Consider the following 19708-nt stretch of genomic DNA (forward strand, 5'->3'; position numbering starts at 1 on the left):
TCTGCCCCACAGCTGCCCCACACCTCCCCCCCCGCCATGAGTCACCCCACGTTGCTCAAGCGCTGCCGGGGCCGCGCCCCACAGCCGGGGGGGGGAGGGGGGGGCGGGGGGGGGGGGACACCCTATGGGGCAGGAGACATCCCCCCCCCCATCCCTCCCCCCTTCCCCCCCCCCAGGGGCAGGTGCGAACTCTCGGGGGGGGGGGGGGGGGCTAAATTTGGGGCCGGGGAGGGGGGGGAAATCGGACACCCCCGGGGGGGGGAGGGGAGGGGGGGGAGAGGGGGGAGAGAGGGGGGCCCGTCCCTTTCACACACCCCCTCCCAAAAAAAGTCTATTTTTAGCCCCGGAGTCGCCCTTTTTCGCCCCCATTTAAGGGCATTTTTCACTCAAAACGAAAGTGAGGCAGGAGGCGGGGGGGGGGGGGGACCGGGGGGAGGGGGACACGACACACTCCCATAGGGGGACACCCCCCCCCACCCCACCCCATAGAGAGCGCGGGGGGGTCCCGGAGTTTCGGGGAGATTTTGAGGGGTCCCGGGGGGATTTGGGGGGGTTCGGGGGGGGGGGAGGGTCCCGGAGTTTTTTGCCGGGGGGGGGGGGTTCCCGGGGGGGGGGGGGGGAGGGTGTTTGGGGGGGGGGGGGGGAAGCGAAAGGTTTGGGGGAGTTTTTGGGGGGGGGGTCCCGGGGGGGGGGGGGTTGGGGATCTGGGGGGTTCCCGGGGATTTGAGGAGTTTTGGGGGGTCCCGGAAGGAGTTTTGGGCGGGGGGGCTGGGGTGTTTCCCGGGTCCGGGGGGGGTTTGTGGGTCCGGGGGGGGGGTCCCCGGGGGGGGGGGGGGGTCACTCACCACTGCTCGCCCCCCTCCACCACCAGCTCCTGCAGCTCCGCCTGGAAGCGCACCTTGGCCGCCCGCTTCCCCGCCCGCTGCAGCCGCTTCCCACACCGACCCCATCGCCCCCCCCCCCCCCCGCGACCCCCCTCGGGGCCCCCCCGCCCCGGGACACCCCCTCCCCCCCCCCGCGGCCCCACCGACACGCGCAAACGCCGCCCCCCCCCCCCCCGCCCCCGCGATCGGGACCCGCCGCAGCCGCCGCCGCCGCCGCCGGGATCGGGCCCCCCCCCCTTCCTCGCACCCCCCCCCACCCCCCCCCCCCCCCCGCCGCGGCCCCGCCCGGGCAGGAAACGGCAGCGGGGAGGAGCCTCTGCCCCCCCCCCCCCCCGGGCGGAAAAATGCCCCCCCCGGGCATAGAATTGCCCCCCCCGGGGGATATAACGCCCCCCCCACAGGGCATACACCCCCCCCGGGGATATACAGCCCCCCCGGGGATATAACGCCCCCCCGGGGGATATAACGACCCCCCCGGGGGATATAATTGGCCCCCCCGGGGAATATACCCACCCCCAGTCCCCCCAAACTGCCCCCCAAATCCGCCCCAAAACCCCCCTGATTTACCCCAGAGCCCCCCGAATCTGCCCCCCCCCCCAGCCCCCCTATAACCCCCCTAACCTGCCCCCCCAGCCCCCGAACTCACCCCCCAGCCCCCCTGCTTTACCCCCCAGCCCCCCAAACCTGCCCCACGGCCCCCAAAATCCACCCCCCAGCCCCCCAACCTGCCCCCCAACCCCCCTAACCTGCCCCCCCGCCCCCAAACTCACCCCCCAGCCCCCCTAATTTACCCCAGAGCCCCCCAAACCCACCCCCCAGCCCCCCAACCTGCCCCCCAGCTCCAAAACTCGCCCCATGGTCACTCTGTGGCCCCCCACACCTACCCCCCCAGCCCCCAAACCCACCCCCCAGCCCCCCCAAACCTGCCCCCCAGCCCCCTAAACCACCCCCAGCCCCCAAAACCTGCCCCACAACCTCCCTAACCTGCCCCCCAGCCCCCAAACCCACCCCCCAGCCCCCCCAAACCTGCCCCCCAGCCCCCTAAACCGCCCCCCAGCCCCCCAAAACCTGCCCCACAACCTCCCTAACCTGCCCCCCAGCCCCCCCAAACCTGCCCCCCAGCCCCCTAAACCGCCCCCCAAACCAACCCCCAGCCCCCAAACCTGCCCCACAACCTCCCTAACCTGCCCCCCAGCCCCCAAACTCACCCCCCAGCCCCCCCAAACCTGCCCCCCAGCCCCTAAGCCCACCCCCAAGTCCCCCCATAGCCCCCAAACCCGCCCCCCAGCCCCCCCAAACCTGCCCCCAGCTCCCTAACTCACCCCCCAGCCCCCCCGTAGCCCCCCAACCCACCCCCCAGCCCCCCCAATCCTGCCCCCAGCTCCCTAACTCACCCCCAGCCCCCCATAGACCCCCCAAACCCACCCCCCAGCCCCCCAATCCTGCCCCCAGCTCCGTAACTCACCCCCAGCCCCCCATAGACCCCCCAAACCTGCCCCCCAGCTCCCTAACTCACCCCCCAGCCCCCCCGTCGCCCCCCAACCCCGCCCCCCAGCCCCCCCAACCCCCCAAGGAAACGACAAAAAAGGACCCGCCGTGGGTCAGAGCCGTGAAAAGGACCCGTTTATGGGGGCGCGTGGGGGGGGCCGAGGGCCTGCAGCCCCCCCAGGGCCTCGGCGCAGGCCCGCACCAGGGCGCAGAGCTGGGCGCTGGCCTCGGCCGAGGAGGTTCGGGGCAGCTCCCGCGCCGCCCACCCCAGCTTCTCCAGCACGGCCGCCCGCGCCGCCCCCACCGCCCCCCCGCCGTGGGGCTGAGGGGGGGCCCCGTGGGGCTGGCTGAGGGGGGCGGGGGCTCCCCCCGTCCCCCCCGTAAAGCGGTGGCGGCTCCTTCGCAGTGTTCGGGGCGGGGGGCGGCCGGGTGGGGGGGCGGGGAAGGGGCCGACAGGGCGTCCGGCGCTGTGGGGCGGGGGGGGGGGGCGTGGTGGGGGTCAGACCCCCAAGTTTTGTCCCCTCCCCCCCCCCGCCGTCCCCAAATCTGGCCCCACAATTCCTGTGTGGGATCCCCGGAACCAGCTCGGACCCCCCCGCCCCCCCCCCCCCCAGCCAGCCCCACACCGTGTCCCCAGCCCCACATCTGTCCCCAAACCCCCCAGCCCCCCAACCTTGTCCCCAGCCCCCAACCTTGTCCCCAGCCCCACATCTGTCCCCAAACCCCCCAGCCCCACCCCCGTGTCCCCAGCCCCAGCCCCCCATCTGTCCCCAAACCCCAGCCCCAGCCCCGTTCCCAGCCCCCCAACCTTGCCCCCAGCCCCACAACCTGCCCCCAGCCCCCTCCCCAGCCCCCCAACCTCATCCCCAGCCCCCCCCAGCCCCCCCCTCTCCGTACAGGGCCGTCCCGTCGCCCTCGGGGTCCTGGCAGGCGACGCAGAGCAGCTGCTGCTGTTTGTCCTGCAGGAGGATGGTCTGGGGGGGGGGGACGACACGGGGGGGGGGGGGGGTCAGCACGGCCCCGGCCCCCCAGCCCAGCCCTCTGCCCCACTGCAGCCCCCCCGCCCCGTGCCCAGCCCCACATCCCCGCTCCCACCCCCCCTATTTCCAACCCTCCCATTCCCGGCCCCCCGTTCCCCCCCCCCAGCCCCACATCCCCCGCTCCCAGCCCCCCCCCATTGCCACCCCAGCCCCCCCACTTCCCCCCCCCTTTCCAATCCTCCCATTTCGAGCCCCCCCCGTACCCTCCCAGCCCCACATCCCCTCTCCCATCCCCGCTATTGCCGGCCCCCCCCCGTTCCCCTCTGTGCCCCCCACCCCTCTCCCAGCCCCCCCAGTTCCCCCCCCATTTCCAATCCTCCCATACCCAGCCCCCGTTCCCCCCAGCCCCATTTCGAGCCCCCCGTACCCCCCCAGCCCCACATCCCCTCTCCCAACCCCGCTATTACCCACCCCCCCCCTTCCCCTCTGTGCGCCCCCACCCCTCTCCCAGCCCCCCCGCCCCCCCCCCCCGCGGTGCCCCCCCTGTCTCGCACCCCACAGCGGGGGCAGCAGCTCCCCAGCATGCGGTACCCCCGCAGCAGCAGCTCCCCCATGGCCTGGCTGACCCGGTCCTGCCGCCCCCGCGCCGCCTCCGCCCCTGCGGGACACCGGGGGGGGGGGGCTGTGTCACCGGGGGGCGGGGGGTAACACCGGGGGTCCCATAACCGGGGGATTAGCGGGTAGGGGGGAAACGGGGGGAGGCCCGGACATGGGGGGAATCACCGCGGGGGAGAAACGGGACACCGAGGATGGGGGTGGGAACGGTTACCGGGGGGGTAACAGGGGGCCCGGGGAGCGGGGGGGGAACGGGACACAGGGGGGTCGGGACACGGGGGGGTCACCGGGGGGAGACGAGACACGGAGGGAGGGGGAAAAGTACCGGGGAACGAGGGGATTAAAGGGCCCGGGGGGAGCCCAGTCACCGGGAGGGGCGCTGAGAATGAGGTGGGAACGGGACACGGGGGGGCCGGTTACCGGGGAGGGGGGCGGGTTACCGGGGAACAGGGGACCGGGGGGGGGGGCCCGGAGAACGAAGTGGGGGGGCACAGTCACCGACGGGGAGGGGGGTGTTAACGGGGGGTCCCGGGGGGAAACCGGTCATCGGGGGAGGCCGTGGGGGTCCCGGGGGAACGCAACACGGCGGGGCCGGTCACCGGGAAGGGGGGAACGGCCAGGGGGAGGGTTATGGGGTCCTAGGGGTGGTTTTTAGGGGGGTTTTGGGGGGATTTTCGGGGTTTTTTTTTGGGGGGGGGGGTGGGTGTCCCGCCGCTCGCACCGCACCCGCGTTCAGCGCCATGGTCGCCGCGGCGACGGCGTCGCGCCGGAACTGACGTCACTCCAGGGGCGACGGTGGTAGGAGGGGATGGAGCCGGTTCCCCGGATGTAAACCAAAGGGGCCGGGCGGAAACAAGGGCGGCAGGAAACAAAGGTTCCGGGCGTCAAAAGAAAAAAGGGTCCGCCACCCCCCCATCCCGAAAAAAATCTGTTTTCAAGCATTAATTAGGGTCCCAAAATAGTTAATGTGTGTCTTAATTAGGTGCACGGTAATTCGTAAGGCATAAAGTAAATTAGAGCAAGTGGAAAGGTAGGCCTTTTGTTGCTTAGCAATGGATATACGGCAAATTAAAGCGAGGAGCAATTAATACTAGACGCAGGGCGGATTGTCTGTGGAAAGCGCCTACATGGAAAATCGTTTTCTCGGGGTAAAAACTCTTTTATTGAGAGAAAAAACTCTTCTTTTGAGAAAAAAACTCCCTATTGGGGGCGGTGGGCGGGCCCCGCGGCGGCTCGACCAATCGCGTCGCGCCTCCCGCCTTGCCTCCGACCAATCAGCGCGCGCGGTGGGCGGGGCGCCGGGGGCGGAAGTTGGGTGGCCGCTGGGGGGGGGGGGGGGGGGGGGGGTGGAGCCGCCGCCGCCGCCATTTTGTCGCCGTCACCGACCCGGTGAGAGGGAGCGCGGTGAGAGCGGCCGGGACCGGGCTCGTGGGGGGCGGAAAACGGGCACCGACCGGGGCCCTGCGGCCTTGGGGGGGGCTCCGGGAACGAGCCGGGGGGGGACCGGGACCAGGACGGGGCCCTGCGGCCTCAGGGGGGGGCTGGGCCGGCCCCAGGCCTTGGGGGGGGGTCTCCGGGCCCGGGGGGTACCGGGACCGGGAAGGGGCCCTGGGCCCTGGGAGGGCTCCGGACCGGGGCCTGGGGGCTTTGGGGGTCTCTGAGACCGGGCCTGGGGGACACCGGGACCGGGAAGGGGCTCTGGGGCCTGGGGGGGTCTGAGAGCGGTGCCCTGAGGCCTTGGGAGGGCTCCTGGACCGGGCCTGGGGGACACCGGGATGGGGCTCTGGGAGGGCTCCAGACTGGGGCTTGGGGCGGGACTCCGGGCCTGGACCAGGGTCCTGGGGGCTTTGGGGGTCTCAGACCGGGACGGGGCTCTGGGGCCTGGGGGGGTCCGAGACCAGGGCCCTGCGGCCTCGGGGGGGCTGGTGGACCGGGACAAGGACGGGGCCCTGTGGCCTCGGGGAGGGTGCTGGGACCAGGGCCTGGGCCTAGGTCTGAGGAGGGGACTGGGATCCTGCGGCCTTGGGGGGTCTCTGAGACCGGGCCTGGGGGACACCGGGGCTGGAATGGGGCTCTGGGGCCTGTGGGGGTCTGAGACTGAGGCCCTGCGGCCTTGGGGGGCAGCTGGGACCCGGGATGGGGCTTGAGGGGGGGGTTCTGGGTCTGGACTGGGGCCCTGCAGCTTTGGGAGGGGGCTCCAGGACGGGGCCCTGTGGCCTCGGGAGGGGCTGGGACTGAGGCCTGGGGGGTGAAATGGGCTGAAACGCCATGTCCGTCCTCCCCCCGTCCTCGTCGCAGGCTGGGCGAGATGGTGAAGCTGTTCATCGGGAACCTGCCGCGGGAGGCGACGGAGCAGGAGATCCGGTCCCTCTTCGAGCAGTACGGGAAGGTGCTGGAGTGCGACATCATCAAGAACTACGGCTTCGTGCACATCGAGGACAAGACGGCGGCCGAGGACGCCATCCGCAACCTGCACCACCACAAGCTGCACGGCGTCTGCATCAACGTGGAGGCCAGCAAGAACAAGAGCAAGGTTCCACCAAGCTCCACGTGGGCAACATCAGCCCGGCTTGCACCAACCTGGAGCTGCGGGCCAAATTCGAGGAGTACGGGCCCGTCATCGAATGCGACATCGTGAAGGATTACGCCTTCGTTCACATGGAGAGGGCGGAGGACGCGGTGGAGGCCATCCGCGGGCTGGACAACACCGAGTTTCAAGGTGATCCGCGCCGGGGCCGTGGCCCTGGGCTGGGATAGGTAGCGCCGGGCTTGGCCCGGAAGAAGCAGGTCAGGTAGGAGGAGGGTGCGGGGGCATCCCGGTGCTGTGCCGGGAGCTTTTTCCGCCGCTACGGGGCCGGATCCGTGCCGCTGTCGCTCGCCCAGTGCCTGCCAGGGACAACTGGCGCGGCACCCACCGCGTTCTGGGTGTTCAGTGCCTTTTTCCCCCTGCCCCGTCTTGGTGAGAGGCTTCGGAGAGAGCCGTGTCCCACCGCCGGCAGCGCCGTGTCCGGCTTTTCCGTAAAGGGAGGTATCCGCGGGGTCAGTGTCGCTGCCGTGGCTCTGTCTCGGGGCAGAGAGTGGTGGTTTTTATAGGGAAAAGGCAGATTGGGCATAAAAATGGCAGGTTTGGCGCCTTTGGGGTCTCTCCACAGTGCAGCCGGGACCTGTGGGGTGTCCCTGCTCCGCTCTGTCCCGCCGGCAGGCTGCGATTTTGGGGGAAAATGGGGTGAGAAAGGGAAAAGCGGAGGCGGGGAGCTGCGTTGGTGCATCCTGGTGGCACCGGGGCGCCTTTTCCGTCGCTCCGGTGTGCGGTGCTGCCCCAAAATATGGTGATTCCCCCCGATTTCCGTGGGGTGCGGGGTCTGGCTGGCGGAGGTTGTTTCGCTTCCTTCCCTCTCATCGCCGCGGATTCCAGCTCGCGGCCGAGCCTCGGCATTTTCCCCCTCTCGCCCCATCCGGAATCGGTGCCGGATCATCCGGTGCTTCACCCCAAAGCCCTTCCCGGTTTCCCGCTGGGGTTTCGGCAAACCCCACCGCCCCCATTCCCGGCGTTTCCCCCAAAACTCTTCCTCCAAGCGGGACGGCGCATCCGGAGCTGCGCTTGGCTTGCCGCGGGCGGTTAATCCAGCGTCGCATCCCTCTCTGCCGCCACCGCTGCGGCAGCAGTGTTTTCCGGCGGGAAGCTTGCCGTTGAGAACCGGGGCCAGCGGTGTCGCCGGCCGCTGGCCGGGGCTACCGGTCGCCGGTGTAGGTGCCGGTGGCCTGGGCTGCCGGCGTCCAGGCCGGCACAGGTAGCGCTGGGCGTTGCCGGCGGCACCGTCCTGGTAAGTCGGGTGGCCGCCGGCCGGGGTCCCGGCGCCGTCGGAGGCCGCGGGGAGGGGGTCCTAGCCGGTCCCGGCGGTGGTGGCCACGCCGTGGGCGCGGCGGCGTCACTGACGGGCTCCCTCTCGCGTCTCTCTTCCTCAAGGCAAGCGGATGCGCGTGCAGTTGTCCACCAGCCGGCTGCGGACGGCGCCCGGGATGGGAGACAAGAGCGGCTGCTACCGCTGCGGGAAGGAAGGGCACTGGTCTAAAGAGTGCCCGGTAGATCGCCCGGGGCAAGTGGCGGACTTTGCCGAGGCCTATAACGAGCAGTACGGAGCCGTGCGCACCCCCTACACCGCGGGCTATGGGGAGACGGTCTATTACGATGAGGCCTACGGCGGGATGGCCGACTACTACAAGCGCTACCGCGTCCGCTCCTACGCCACGGCCTCCGCGTACGACGCCTACGCGGAGCAGACCATGGCCCAGTACTCCCAGTACGCCCAGTACTCCCAGGTCCAGTCCTCGGCCATGGCCGCCACCACAGCCATGGCCAGTCGCATCCCCACCACCTTAGACGCGTACGATAGAGCTCTGCTGCCGACCCCCGGCGCGGCGGCCGCCGTCGCCGCTGCCGCCACCGCCGCCGCGGCGGCCGCCTCCTCCACCTATTACACCCGGGATAGAAGCCCCCTGCGCCGCACGGCCGCCGCGGCCACCACCGTCGGAGAGGCCTACACGTACGAGCGGGGGCAACTGTCGCCGGTCTCCTCGGTGGCCCGGGCGTCCCTCTACGACATGCAGCGGTTCGAGCGGGATCCCTACGGGGAGCGAGCGCGGTACTCGGCGTTTTGAGCCCCCAGGTGAGCGGCGCCGAGGCTCCGCGGCAACGGAGGACGCTGGGGGGACGCCGGGGTGACGCTGGGCTTCCCCCCCCCGGCAGGAGGTGACGCCGCAGAGCAGCGGGGGACCCTTCTTTCCGCCTTCCCCCCCCTCCAAAACCCTGGACGCCGCCATGTCAGGTCAGACGCACCCCGGGTCGTCGTCGTCGCCGCCGCGCTCCCTCCCCCGTCACCGGGACCGCCGCGGGGGGGGGAAAACGGGGGGTGGGGGGGGAAGGCGGACCCCCCCACCCCCTCGCCGTCGCTGCCACCGTCACCGCCGCGTCCCCGTCTGTCCCTCTGTGTGTCCCCCCCCCTCACCTCTCTGCTCTCTTCCAGGTCCGGCGGCCTTGGATGGAGCCCCCCCTGCCGCCTGCAACCCCCCCAACCCCCTTTTTTTGTACAGAGCTTCCCCCCCGCACCCCCCCTTTGGGACCCCCTCCCCCAGCCCCACAACCGCCCCCCTTGGGGCCCTTTCTCCCCACCCCCCTTCTCCTCACCCCCCCCGATTTTCCAGCAAAATAAAGGTTTTCACCGACCCTTTGCATCCGTTTGTCCCGTTTTTCGGGGGTGGGGGGGGGCGGGGGGATGACACACCCCCCCTCCATCCTGGGGCCCTCCCCCAAGTTGCTCTTTGTTTCATTTGCATATTAAAGTTGGCCCCGTCCACGTATGCTAATGACGATTATGGAGCTCATGCTAAATGAAGTGTCCCTGGGAGAGATTTTTCCCAAAAAAGAAGATTTTTCTGCCAACGGGGAGATTTGTCCCCCAAAATAAGGAGACTTGTCTCCAACGAGGAGAATTTTCCCCCAAAGAGGAGGAGATTTTTCCCCCAATGGGCGGATTTTTCCCCAAAACAAGGAGACTTTTCCCCTGACGAGGACATTTCTCCCCAAAGAGAAGCAGATTTTCTCCCGACTGAGAGTTTTTTCCCCAAAAAGAAGAATTTTCCCCCCAAAACAATGAGATTTCCCCCCCGAAAGCGGGAGATTTTACTGCCCATGGGCCGGTTTTTTCCCTAAAAAAGACGGAGATTTTCCCCCAATGGGGATTTTTTCCCCGCGAAGGTTTTCCCGCCGAGAGGCGACTTTTCCCGCCAAAACACGACGTTTTACCCGCCCTCCCCTCGTCCAATGGCCTTTGGCGGCGCGCCGGAAGTTGGAGGGCGGGGCCTAGCGCGGGGGAAGGCTGCCCCTTCCGGCCACGTGATGCTGGCGGAGGCCAATGGGAGCGGGGAGGAGGGGCGCGGCCCGGCGGAGCCCGGCGGGGTCGGAGCGGCGGGAGCGGCGGAGCGGGGTCGGCCGGGGCCGGGGCCGGGGGGGTGAAGCGGGGCCGGGGGCGGAACCGGGGCACGATCGTGGCCGGGAGAGAGCGGGGGGGGAACCGACCCCGCCGGCGCCGGCATCGGCGGGACTCGAACCGGGGCCTGGCCGGGAGCAGGACCGGGCCCCAGCGGGGTTGCCCCCGCCCCCTCGCCACACGTAGCTCCGCCCCCTTCCCCGAGGCCACGCCCCCTCTCCGCAGGGCCCCACCCCTCCCTTAGACACCGCCCATGATGCCGGAGCCACGCCCCCTCGATGTAGCCACGCCCCTCTTGCTTTAGCCACGCCCACCTCGCCTTTCACCACGCCCCTTCTCACCCATATAGCTTCTGAGGGCAGCCCACCCCCTCCCCGTTAGCCCCGCCCCTCCTTTAGCTCCACCCCTTTGCCCTTTAGCCCCGCCCCTTCGTCCTTTAGCCCCGCCCTCCTGCCTCAGCTCCACCCCTCCTTCCTTAACCTCGCCCCATTGGCCTTTATCCCCTCCCCTCCCGCTGTTAGCCACACCCCTTCGTCCTTAGCCCCGCCCCTTTACCCCACCTTAGCCACGCCCCCTCCTTAACCCCGCCCCTTCTCCCTTTAGCCCCGCCCCTTCTCCCTTTAGCCCCGCCCCCAGGCCATGTCGGACCCGCTGCTGCTGCTGCGCCGGGTGCGGGAGCGGGATCGGGATCGGGATCCGGAGTGGGATCGGGATCGGGATCAGGATCCCTCGGAGGAGGATGGGCTGCCCCCCCCCGCCTCCTCCTCCTCCTCCTCCTCCTCCTCGTCCTCCTCCCTCTCCCTCCCCGCCGGGGGCTCCCTGCCGTCCCCCCCCCGCCGCAAACGCGCCCACCACCGGCGCCGCCGCTTCTACCCCCAGCACCGCGTCTACCGCGCCCGCTGCTCCTTCCTGGACCTGAGCGAGGAGCAGGTGCTGCGCCGCTACCGCCTGGACAAGGCCGCCATCGCCGGGCTGTGCCGGGAGCTGGGAGCCGACCTGGAGAGCCTGACGGGCCGCAGCCACGCTCTCCCGGTGGCCGTCAAAGTCACCTCCGCCCTCACCTTTTTGGCTTCCGGCTCTTTCCAAACGGCCACCCGCCACACCACCGGCATCAGCCAGTCGGCCATGTCCAACTGCTTGGCGCAATTCCTGGAGGCTTTACAGCGCCGGGCGGGACGTTACATCGCCTTCCCGCCTCCCGGCGCCCCCAGTATGGCCCCCGCCGGGGGGGCTTTCCCCGGGGTGTTGGGCTTGGTGGGGGGGATGCACGTGGCGCTGCGGGCCCCCTCGGAGAACGAGCCGGCCTACCGCAACGCCGGCAACTACCACTCCATGAACATGCAGGTGGTGTGCGACGCCGCCGGCGCCATCACCAACGTGGTGGCCAAATTCCCCGGCTCCTGCCCCAACGCCGCCGTCTTGGAGAACTCGGCCCTGGCCCGCCTGCTGGAGGGGGCCCGGCCCCACGGCGCCTGGCTGCTGGGTGAGTTGGGGGGCAGAGGAAGGGGGGGGGGCGGGGGGGGTGTCTTTTTGGGGGGGGAGTGGGGTGTTGCAGCCGCAGGGCAGCGGGGAGGGTGTGGGGCAGGTGGTCTGGGGGGTAACTTGGGGGTTTGGGGGTGGTCTGGGGGTGATTTGGGGGTGACTTGTGGGTCTCGGGGGGTCTGGGGGTGCCCCCCCCCTCTATAACACACCCCCCCACCCCCCCCCGCCCAGGTGACCGCAGCTACCCAGGGGTCTGGGGCTGACGTGAGTCTCCGGGGGTGACTTGGGGGTCTCAGGGGTTACCTGTGGGTCTGGGGGTGTCGTCCCCACCCCATGACTCCCCCACGACCCCCCCATCACCCCTCCTGTCCCCCCCCCCCCCAGGTGACGGCAGCTACCCGGGGGTCTGGTGGTGACTTGGGGGTCTGGGGTTGCCCTTTGGTCTGGGGGCTCCTATGGGTGCCCTGAGGCTCTGGGGGTGCCCTGGGGGTCTGGGGGTGACTTGGGGGTCTCAGGGGTCACCCGTGGGTCTGGGGGTGCGCTGGGGGCGTGTCCCCCCCCCATAACCCCTGCAATCACCCTCCCTTGTCCCCCCTCCAGGTGACCACAGCTACCTGGGGGTCTGGGGGAGACCCAGGGATCTGACAGTGACTTGGGGGTCTGGGGGCTCCTATGGGTGCTCTGAGGCTCTGGGGGTGCCCTGTGGGTCTGGGGGTGCCCCCCCACTTTCTGACCTCCCCCTCGTCCCCCCTCCCAGGTGACGGCAGCTACCCGGGGGGTCTGATAGCGGCTTGGGGGTCTGGGGGAGCCCTTTGCTCTGGGGGTGACACGGGCGTCTGGGTGCAACCTGAGGCTCTGGGGGTGATTTGGGGGTCTCAGGGGTGACCTGTGGGTCTGGGGGTGCCCTGGGGGTGTCCGTCCCCCCCCCCCCCTTTCTAACCGCCTCCTTCTCCCCCCCCAGGTGACGGCAGTTACCCAGGGGCCTGGTAGTGACTCGGGGGTCTGGGGGAGCCCTTTCCTCTGGGGGCTCCTATGGGTGCCCTGAGGCTCTGGGGGTGCCCCCCCGCCCCCTTTCCAACCCCCCCCCGCCTTGTGTCCCCCCCCCGCAGGTGACGGCAGCTACCCGCTGAAGCCGTGGCTGATGACGCCCATCGCGGGGCCGCGGGGGCCGGCGGAGGAGCGTTACAACGCGCTGCACGCCCGGGCCCTGGCCGCGCTGCGCCGGACGCTGGCCCTGCTGCGCCTGCGCTTCCGCTGCCTGGATAAAAACCGGGGGGGGCCCCTGCAATACGCCCCCCAGAAAGTCTGCCAGATTTTTTTAGCCTGTTGCATCCTCCACAACATCGCCCTCCGCCGCCGCATGCCCCTCGAGCTGCCCGAGGAGATGGGGGGGGGGTTTTGTGGGGTTAACCCCCCCGCCGAAGACGACGACAACGCCGCCGCCGCCGGCCAACAGGACCCCCCCACGCCGCCGGCCCCCCCCGGGCAGGGCTGCAGCGAGGGACGAGCCGTCCGGGCGCGAATCGTGCAGCAGGTCCGGGATGGGATGGGGTGAGACACCCCCCCCCGCCACAAACACCGTTTTGGGGGGGTGTCTGGCATTTCGGGGGGGGGCTTTGGTATTATTATAGGGGTCTCTGTGCCCTCGGGGGTGGGGGGGCTCTGACACTGTTCCAGGGGGGCTGTGTCCCTCGGGGGGGCTCTGACACTATTATAGGGGGGGGCCTGTTCCTTGCGGGGGTCTCTGTCACCCTTTTGGGGGGGGCTCTGTCCCTCGAGGGGGGCTCTATCCATGTTATAAGGGGGCTCTGTCCCTCTTGGGGGGGCTCTGCCCCTATTATAGGAGTCTCTGTCCCACGCGGGGGGCTCTGTCCCTCTTATGGGGGGGGCCCTGTTCCTTTTGGGGGGGGCTCTGTCCCCCATCTGTGAGGGGGGTTCCCCATTCCCTACAAGACAGGGGGGTCCCTGCCCCCGACAAGGACAAAAAGGGGGGGGTCTGTGTCCCTGTCTCCCCCCCCAGGAGCCGCTGTGTCCCCCGTTAACGTTTCCCCCCCCACCCCCCCCCCCGTCCGTGCTCATTTCGGGGTGAATAAAGGTATTTTTCCAGCAGCGGTGCCTGGGGGAAGCTGGGGGGGGGACGGACACGACATAGGGACACCCCCCAACGCCACGCTGCTGCCTTTATTGTCACCAGGGGGGGTCGGTGACGCGACCCCCCCCTCGTACAGCTCCAACGGTGCCGGTGCCGGCTCCCGGTGCACCCACGGGGCTCCTGCCGGTGCCGGTGCCGGCTCCCGGTGCACCCATGAGGCTCAAACTGGTGCCGGTGCCGGCTCCCGGTGCACCCATGGGGCTCCCACTGGCTCCCGGTGCACCCACGGGGCTCCTGCCGGTGCCGGTGCCAGCTCCCGGTGCACCCATGAGGCTCAAACTGGTGCCGGTGCTGGCTCCCGGTGCACCCACGGGGCTCATACCGGCTCCCGGTGCACCCATGAGGCTCAAACTGGTGCCGGTGCTGGCTCCCGGTGCACCCATGGGGCTCCCACTGGCTCCCGGTGCACCCACGGGGCTCCTGCCGGTGCCGGTGCCAGCTCCCGGTGCACCCATGAGGCTCAAACTGGTGCCGGTGCTGGCTCCCGGTGCACCCACGGGGCTCATACCGGCTCCCGGTGCACCCACGGGGCTCCCACCGGTTCCTGGTCGCCGCCGTCACGGTGGAAAACGGCGCCGAGGAAATCGGAGCCGGTGGCCGCCACGAACTCCAGGTAGTCATCCCCCAGGCGAGCGCTTTGCCGGCGCGGCGGCCGGCCGGCCTTTCGGCGTCCCCGTTGACCACCGGCGGGGAGCAGGTCGGCGTCGGCGGCCGGTTCGACGGGGGGGTCGCGGTGAAAATGCAGCCGTTCGGGGGGGAGGGTCCTGCCCAGCTCCCGGTAAAGCTCCCGCAGGCCCAAAGGATCCGGCGCGGCCTCTCCGGCGTCGCGGCAAAGCGCCGGGTGCGGGCGAAGCGTCACCGTCACCCCCTCGGCGTCGACGCGGCGCGGGGGCACCCACGGGCGCGGGGCGGGGGGCGGCGGCGCTGGGCCCCCCCGGTTTGGCGTTGGCGGCGGGTTCGGGGGGCGGCGGGGGAGGGAGGCCAGGAGCGGCGGCAGCGCCCCATGGGCCCCCCCGGCAGCTCCCCACGTCAGGCGCCGCAGATCCGCCAGGGCGGGGGGGGGGCCGGGGGGGGCGGGGGGGCACCGGGGGGCACCGGGACCCCCAATGCTCCCGGTAGTGAGCGGGTTCGGCGCAGCCGTGCCGTGCCGAGGGGGTTCTCGGCGACGGGGGGGTCCGGGTGGGGGGGTCCGGGAGATCTGGGAGGGGGGGAGGATGAGGGGGTGCAGATCAGCCCCCCCCCCCAGCCTCGAGCCCCCCCGAGATCCCCACATGGGGAGGCCCCTCCAAGCGCCCCCCGCAAACTCCGCACTGCAACCCCCGAGCCCCCCCCCCACGCCCCCAAACAGCCCTGGGGACCCCCAAGACCCCCATTGTGCCCCTCTGTGCCCTCCCTGAACCCCCAGGGACCCCCAACCCCTCCCCTCTATTTACCCCTGTGGCCCCCCCTGCACCCCCCAGGGACCTCCAAACCCCCCATTCCACCCTCCCGGGGCCCCCAAACCCCCCTGGGGACCCCCAAATTCCCCACTCCACCCCTCTGGCACCCCCCCCCCCCCCCGAACCCTCCCGGGGACCCCCAAACCCCCCGGGCGACCCCCACATTCTCCTGGGGACCCCCCCAAAGCGCCCCCACAGGCCCCGAAACCCCCTTAGGACCCCCAAACTCCCCACTCCACCCCTCCAGACCCCCCCCAAACCCTCCCGGGGACTGCAAGGGACCCTCAAACGCCCCGGGGGACCCCCAAACCCCGCCCGGGACCCCCAAACCCCCCACTCCACCCCCCCAAAACCCCCCCCGGGTCCCGAAACCCCCTTATGGACCCCCAACCCCCCTCTCTGGCCCGCCCGGGACACCCCCCCCTCACCCCCTAGGCCCGGCAGAACCCCGCGGCCTACCGCGCGGTTGCCATGGCGACGGCACGCCGGAAGCGGTCCTACCGCCAAATCCCTCCCTCCTCGAGACTGTCACATCCGCTTCCGGTCCGTCGTCAGAGCGTTCCGGGTCTCCCCTTCCCCCGGTGACCCCGCGGCTGGTTCCGGGTTCGGAGCCCGCGGACATGGCGGCGGCCGGGCCCAGCGGGAGCAGCTGCAGGGTCAGGCCCGGGGAGGGGGGGTTTGGGGGCGCAGGGCCCAGGTTAAGGGAGTTTTGGGGGTGCAGGGGCCCTTATGTGGGGGGTTTGGGGGTGCAGGGTCCTGGTCACAGGAGTTCTGGGGGTGCAGAGACCCTCATGTGGGGGGTTTGGGGGTGCAGGGCCCAGGTTAAAGGGATTTTGGGGGTGCAGGGCCCCTTCCATGGCAGTTTTGGGGGTGCAGGAGCCCTTATGGGGGGGGTTGGGGGTGCAGGGCCCAGGTTAAAGGAGTTTTGGGGGTGCAGGGCCCCTTCCGTGGCAGTTTTGGGGGTGCAGGAGCCCTTATGGGGGGCGTTTGGGGGTGCAGGGCCCAGTTAAGTGAGTTTTGGGGGCGCAGCGCCCTGGTTACAGGAGTTTTAGGGTGCCGAGCCCTGGGTTTTGGGGCGCAGGAAGCCCAGTTTTGAGGGTGCTGAGGCCCAGGGTTTGGGGTGCTGAGCCCCAGGGTTTGGGGTGCAGGAAGCCCAGGTTTTGGGGTGCAGATCCCCAAGTTTTGGGGTGCAGGAAGCCCAGTTTCGAGCGTGCCGAGCCCCCAGTTTTTAGGGTGCTGACACCCAGGTTTTGGGGTGCAGGAACCCCAGGTTTTGGGGTGCAGGAACTCCAGTTTTGAGGGTGCTGAGGCCCAGGGTTTGGGGTGCTGACCCTCAGGTTTTGGGGTGCAGGAACCCCAGTTTTGAGGGTGCTGAGCCCCCAGTTTTTAGGGTGCTGACACCCAGGTTTTGGGGTGCAGGAAGCCCAGTTTTGAGGGTGCTGAGCCCCAGGTTTTGGGGTGCAGGAACCCCAGGTTTTGGGGTGCAGGAACCCCAGTTTTGAGGGTGCAGATCCCCAGGTTTTGGGGTGCAGGAAGCCCAGTTTCGAGCGTGCCGAGCCCCCAGTTTTTAGGGTGCTGACACCCAGGTTTTGGGGCGCAGGAAGCCCAGTTTTTAGGGTGCAGGACCCCCCCAGGTTGTGGGGGTTCAGGACCCCCCAATTTTGGGGTGCTGACCCCCCCCTCCCCTCCTCTCCCCCCCCCAGCTGGAGTTCGCCGTGCAGATGCGGTGCCAGAGCTGCGCCGATGCCGTGCGGGCGTCGCTCCAGGGAGCCCCAGGTGACACCCCACACTCCCCCCCCCCCCCCGCCCCCGTGTCCCCCCCCTCCAAACTTGGGAACCCCCCACCCCCACAACTTGGGGGTCCCCCCCTGACCCCCCGCCCGCCCCCCCGCAGGCGTGCGGCTGCTGGAGCTGCGGCTGGAGGAGCAGACGGTGCTGGTGGAGACGACGGGGGGGGCCGGGGGGGTGCAGGAGCTGCTGGAGAAATCGGGGCGTCGGGCGGTGCTGAAGGGGATGGGGGGCCCCGATGAGGGTGAGTGGGATTTGGGGGGGCCGGGGGGGGGGGTCGGGGAATTTGGGGGGTCCAGGAGGGGATTTGGGGTGCTGGGGGAGCAGATTTGGGGTGTCCGGGGGGGGGATGTGGCTTGCAGGGGGGGCAGATTTGGGGTGTAGGGGGGCAGATTGGGGGTGTCAGTGGGATTTGGGGGGGTCGGGAGGGGCATTTGGGGTGTCCGGGGGGGGATTTGGGGTGCTGGGGGGGCAGATTTGGGGTGCCAGAGGGTGGATTTGGGGTGTAGGGGGGCAGATTTGGGGTCTCAGTAGGATTTGGGGGGGCTGGGGGGGGAGCATTTGGCGTGTCCGGGGGGGATTTGGGGAGCTGGGGGGGGGAATTGGGGTATCAGAGGGGTATTTTGGGTGTCAAGGGGGGGGTTTGGGGTGTCGGGGGGCAGATTTGGGGGTGCAGGGGGGGCATATTTGGGGGATTGGGGGGATTTGGGGGTGTAGGGGGGGAAATTGGGGTCTCGGTAGGATTTGGGGGGGCCGGGGGGGTGTTTGGGGTGGGGGGGGGATTTGGGGTGCTGGGGTGGCAGATGTGGGGTGTAGGGGGGGGGTTGGGGCGCCAGGAGGGGATTTGGGGTGCCGGGGGGGGGGGGTATTCGAGGTGCTTGTTGGGATTTGGGGGGCTGGGGGGGTCTTTGGGTGGTGGTGGGGGATTTGGGGTGCTGTGGGGCAGATTTGGGGTGCTGGGGGGGGGCATTTGGGGTGCCGGGGGGAGAGATTGGGGTGCCGATGTGACCCACACACCCCACACACCCCCCCCCCAGCGTGCGGGGGGGCGGCGGTGGCGTCGCTGTGGGGCCCGGGCGCCGTGGGGGGGCTGGTGCGGTTCCTGCAGGTCTCCCCCCGCCGCTGCCTGGTGGAGGGGGGGGTGGGGGGGCTCCCCCCGGGCCCCCACGGCCTCCACCTCCACGAGTTCGGGGACCTCTCGAACCCCCCCGACAGGTACCGCGGGGGGGGGCAACACCCCTGGTGGGGGGGACAGGGACACCCCATGCCCCCCCCCCCCCGGGACGCCCGTCTCCCCCTGTCACCCCCCCCAGGGACCCCCATCTCACCCTGTGTCCCCCCCCCAGGGCATCCCCTCTCACCCCATGTCCCCCCCCCCCCCCAGGGACCCCACGTCTCACCCCGTGTCCCTCCCCAGGAGCCCCCCGTCTCCCCCTGTGCCCCCCCCAGGGAACCCCCCTCTCACTGTATTGTCCCCCCCCAAGATCCCCCCTGTCACGCCATGTCCCCCCCCCCCGCCCAGGGACCCCCATCTCCCCCCATGTCCCTCCTCCAGGGACCCCCATCGCAGCCCCTGCCCCCCCCCCCAAGGACCCCCCCCCTCACCCTGTCATCCCCCCCAGGGACCCCCCCATCTCACCCCATTTCCCCCCCCACAAGGACCCCAGTCTCGCCCTGTGCCTCCCCAGAGACCCCCATCTCACGCCCTGTCCCCCCCCCAGGGACACCCCCCCGCCTCCCCCTCTCCCCCCACCCCCATCCAGGCCCCCCCTCTCACCCCACGTCCCCCCCCCCCTTTCCAGCTGCGGGGGCCACTTCAACCCCGAGGGCGAGTGCCACGGGGGACCCCAGGACCAGCGGCGGGTGAGGGGGGGGCCGTCAACGGCGCCGTGGGGCCGGGGGGGGAGTGGTGGGTCTGGGAGGGTCTGCGGGGCCCCCCCTGACCCCCCCCTCCCGCCCCACGGCAGCACCTGGGGGACCTGGGCAACGTGTGGGTCGACGGCCAGGGCAGGGCCAGCTTCCGCATGGAGATGGAGGGGCTGAAGGTGAGGGGGGGGCACAGCTGCGCCCCACAGCTGAGGGGGGGGGTCTGGGCTGCGCCCCACGGCTCGGGGGGGGGGACTCTGACCCCAGCCCCACAGCCATGGGGGGGGCTCTTACCCTGGTCCTATGCCCGGGGTGGGGGTGTGTGTGTCCCACCGTGGCCCCACATCCATGGGCAGGGTCCAGCCCCTGCCCCACATCTCAGGGGGGGTCCAGCCCCTGCCCCACAGCCGGGGGGGGGGGGCTCCGACCCCCATCGGAGCCCCATTTTCCGTGTCCCCCCCCCCCAGGTCGAGGACATCGTCGGGCGCTCGCTGGTGGTGGCGGCGGGGGAGGACGACCTGGGCCGGGGCTGCCACCCCCTCTCCCGGGTCACCGGCAACTCGGGGCCGGGGTGAGTCGCCCGGGGGGGGGCCCGGGGTGGCCCGGGGGGGGGAATTTTGGGGGGCTGCCTCCCTTCTCACCCACCATGTCCCGTTTCCCCCCCAGGCTGGCGTGGGGGGTGGTGGCCCGGGCGGCCGGGCTCTTCCAGAACCCCAAGCGGGTTTGTTCCTGCGACGGCCGGACCCTCTGGGAGGAGCGGGAGCGGGCCGCGGCCACCACCGGCCCCACGGCGGCCACCAGCCCCACGGCGACCACCGGCCCCACGGCGACCACCGGCCCCACGGGGGCTCCCTGCCCCATGGCCACCCCGGCCCCCCACCTCTAGGGGTTCAGTAATAAACCGTAACTCGCCCTGCGGCCACCGCGGGTCATCGGCAACCGGCCCCGGGCGCTGCCGGTCACCGCGGTCCCCGCCGCGCCGCCGGCGGGCCCTTTAAGGGGTGGGCGTGGCCCTCGGGGAGGCGAG

General features: G+C 70.8%; 3 protein-coding genes across 3 annotated transcripts; 2 read left to right on the plus strand and 1 right to left on the minus strand.

Moving 5' to 3' along the window:
• Nucleotides 1-2480: 2480 nt before the first annotated feature.
• ZNRD2 (zinc ribbon domain containing 2) lies at nt 2481-4755 on the minus strand. The gene is given in 5 exon segments (XM_074568031.1): nt 2481-2706; nt 2709-2839; nt 3286-3346; nt 3907-4010; nt 4694-4755. Coding segments are annotated over 5 exon segments (510 nt in total). The 5' UTR covers nt 4710-4755; the 3' UTR covers nt 2481-2508.
• Nucleotides 4756-5319: 564 nt separating this feature from the next.
• On the plus strand, nt 5320-9191 carry LOC141735374 (RNA-binding protein 4-like). Its single transcript, XM_074568049.1, is given in 4 exon segments — nt 5320-5356; nt 6266-6498; nt 6501-6686; nt 7935-9191. Coding segments are annotated over 3 exon segments (1101 nt in total). The 5' UTR covers nt 5320-5356; nt 6266-6275; the 3' UTR covers nt 8627-9191.
• Nucleotides 9192-15552: 6361 nt separating this feature from the next.
• Nucleotides 15553-19600, plus strand: CCS (copper chaperone for superoxide dismutase). The gene is made up of 8 exons (XM_074567983.1): nt 15553-15683; nt 16731-16803; nt 16922-17059; nt 17853-18030; nt 18618-18678; nt 18783-18860; nt 19149-19252; nt 19348-19600. The coding sequence occupies exons 1-8, from the start codon at nt 15648-15650 to the stop codon at nt 19565-19567; spliced, it is 888 nt and encodes a 295-aa protein (XP_074424084.1). The 5' UTR covers nt 15553-15647; the 3' UTR covers nt 19568-19600.
• The last annotated feature ends 108 nt before the right edge of the window (nt 19601-19708 follow it).

The sequence above is a fragment of the Larus michahellis genome, chromosome 31 (assembly GCF_964199755.1).
Source record: "Larus michahellis chromosome 31, bLarMic1.1, whole genome shotgun sequence".
NCBI lineage: Eukaryota > Metazoa > Chordata > Aves > Charadriiformes > Laridae > Larus > Larus michahellis.

Excerpts from the sequence above, each read along its gene's own strand:
- CCS (XM_074567983.1), top strand. The coding sequence starts at position 15,648 with ATGGCGGCGGCCGGGCCCAGCGGGAGCAGCTGCAGG. Across the intron at positions 18,031-18,617 it reads CTCTCGAACCCCCCCGACAG|CTGCGGGGGCCACTTCAACC; the intron begins GTACCGCGGGGG and ends CCCCCTTTCCAG. Across the intron at positions 18,679-18,782 it reads GACCCCAGGACCAGCGGCGG|CACCTGGGGGACCTGGGCAA; the intron begins GTGAGGGGGGGG and ends GCCCCACGGCAG.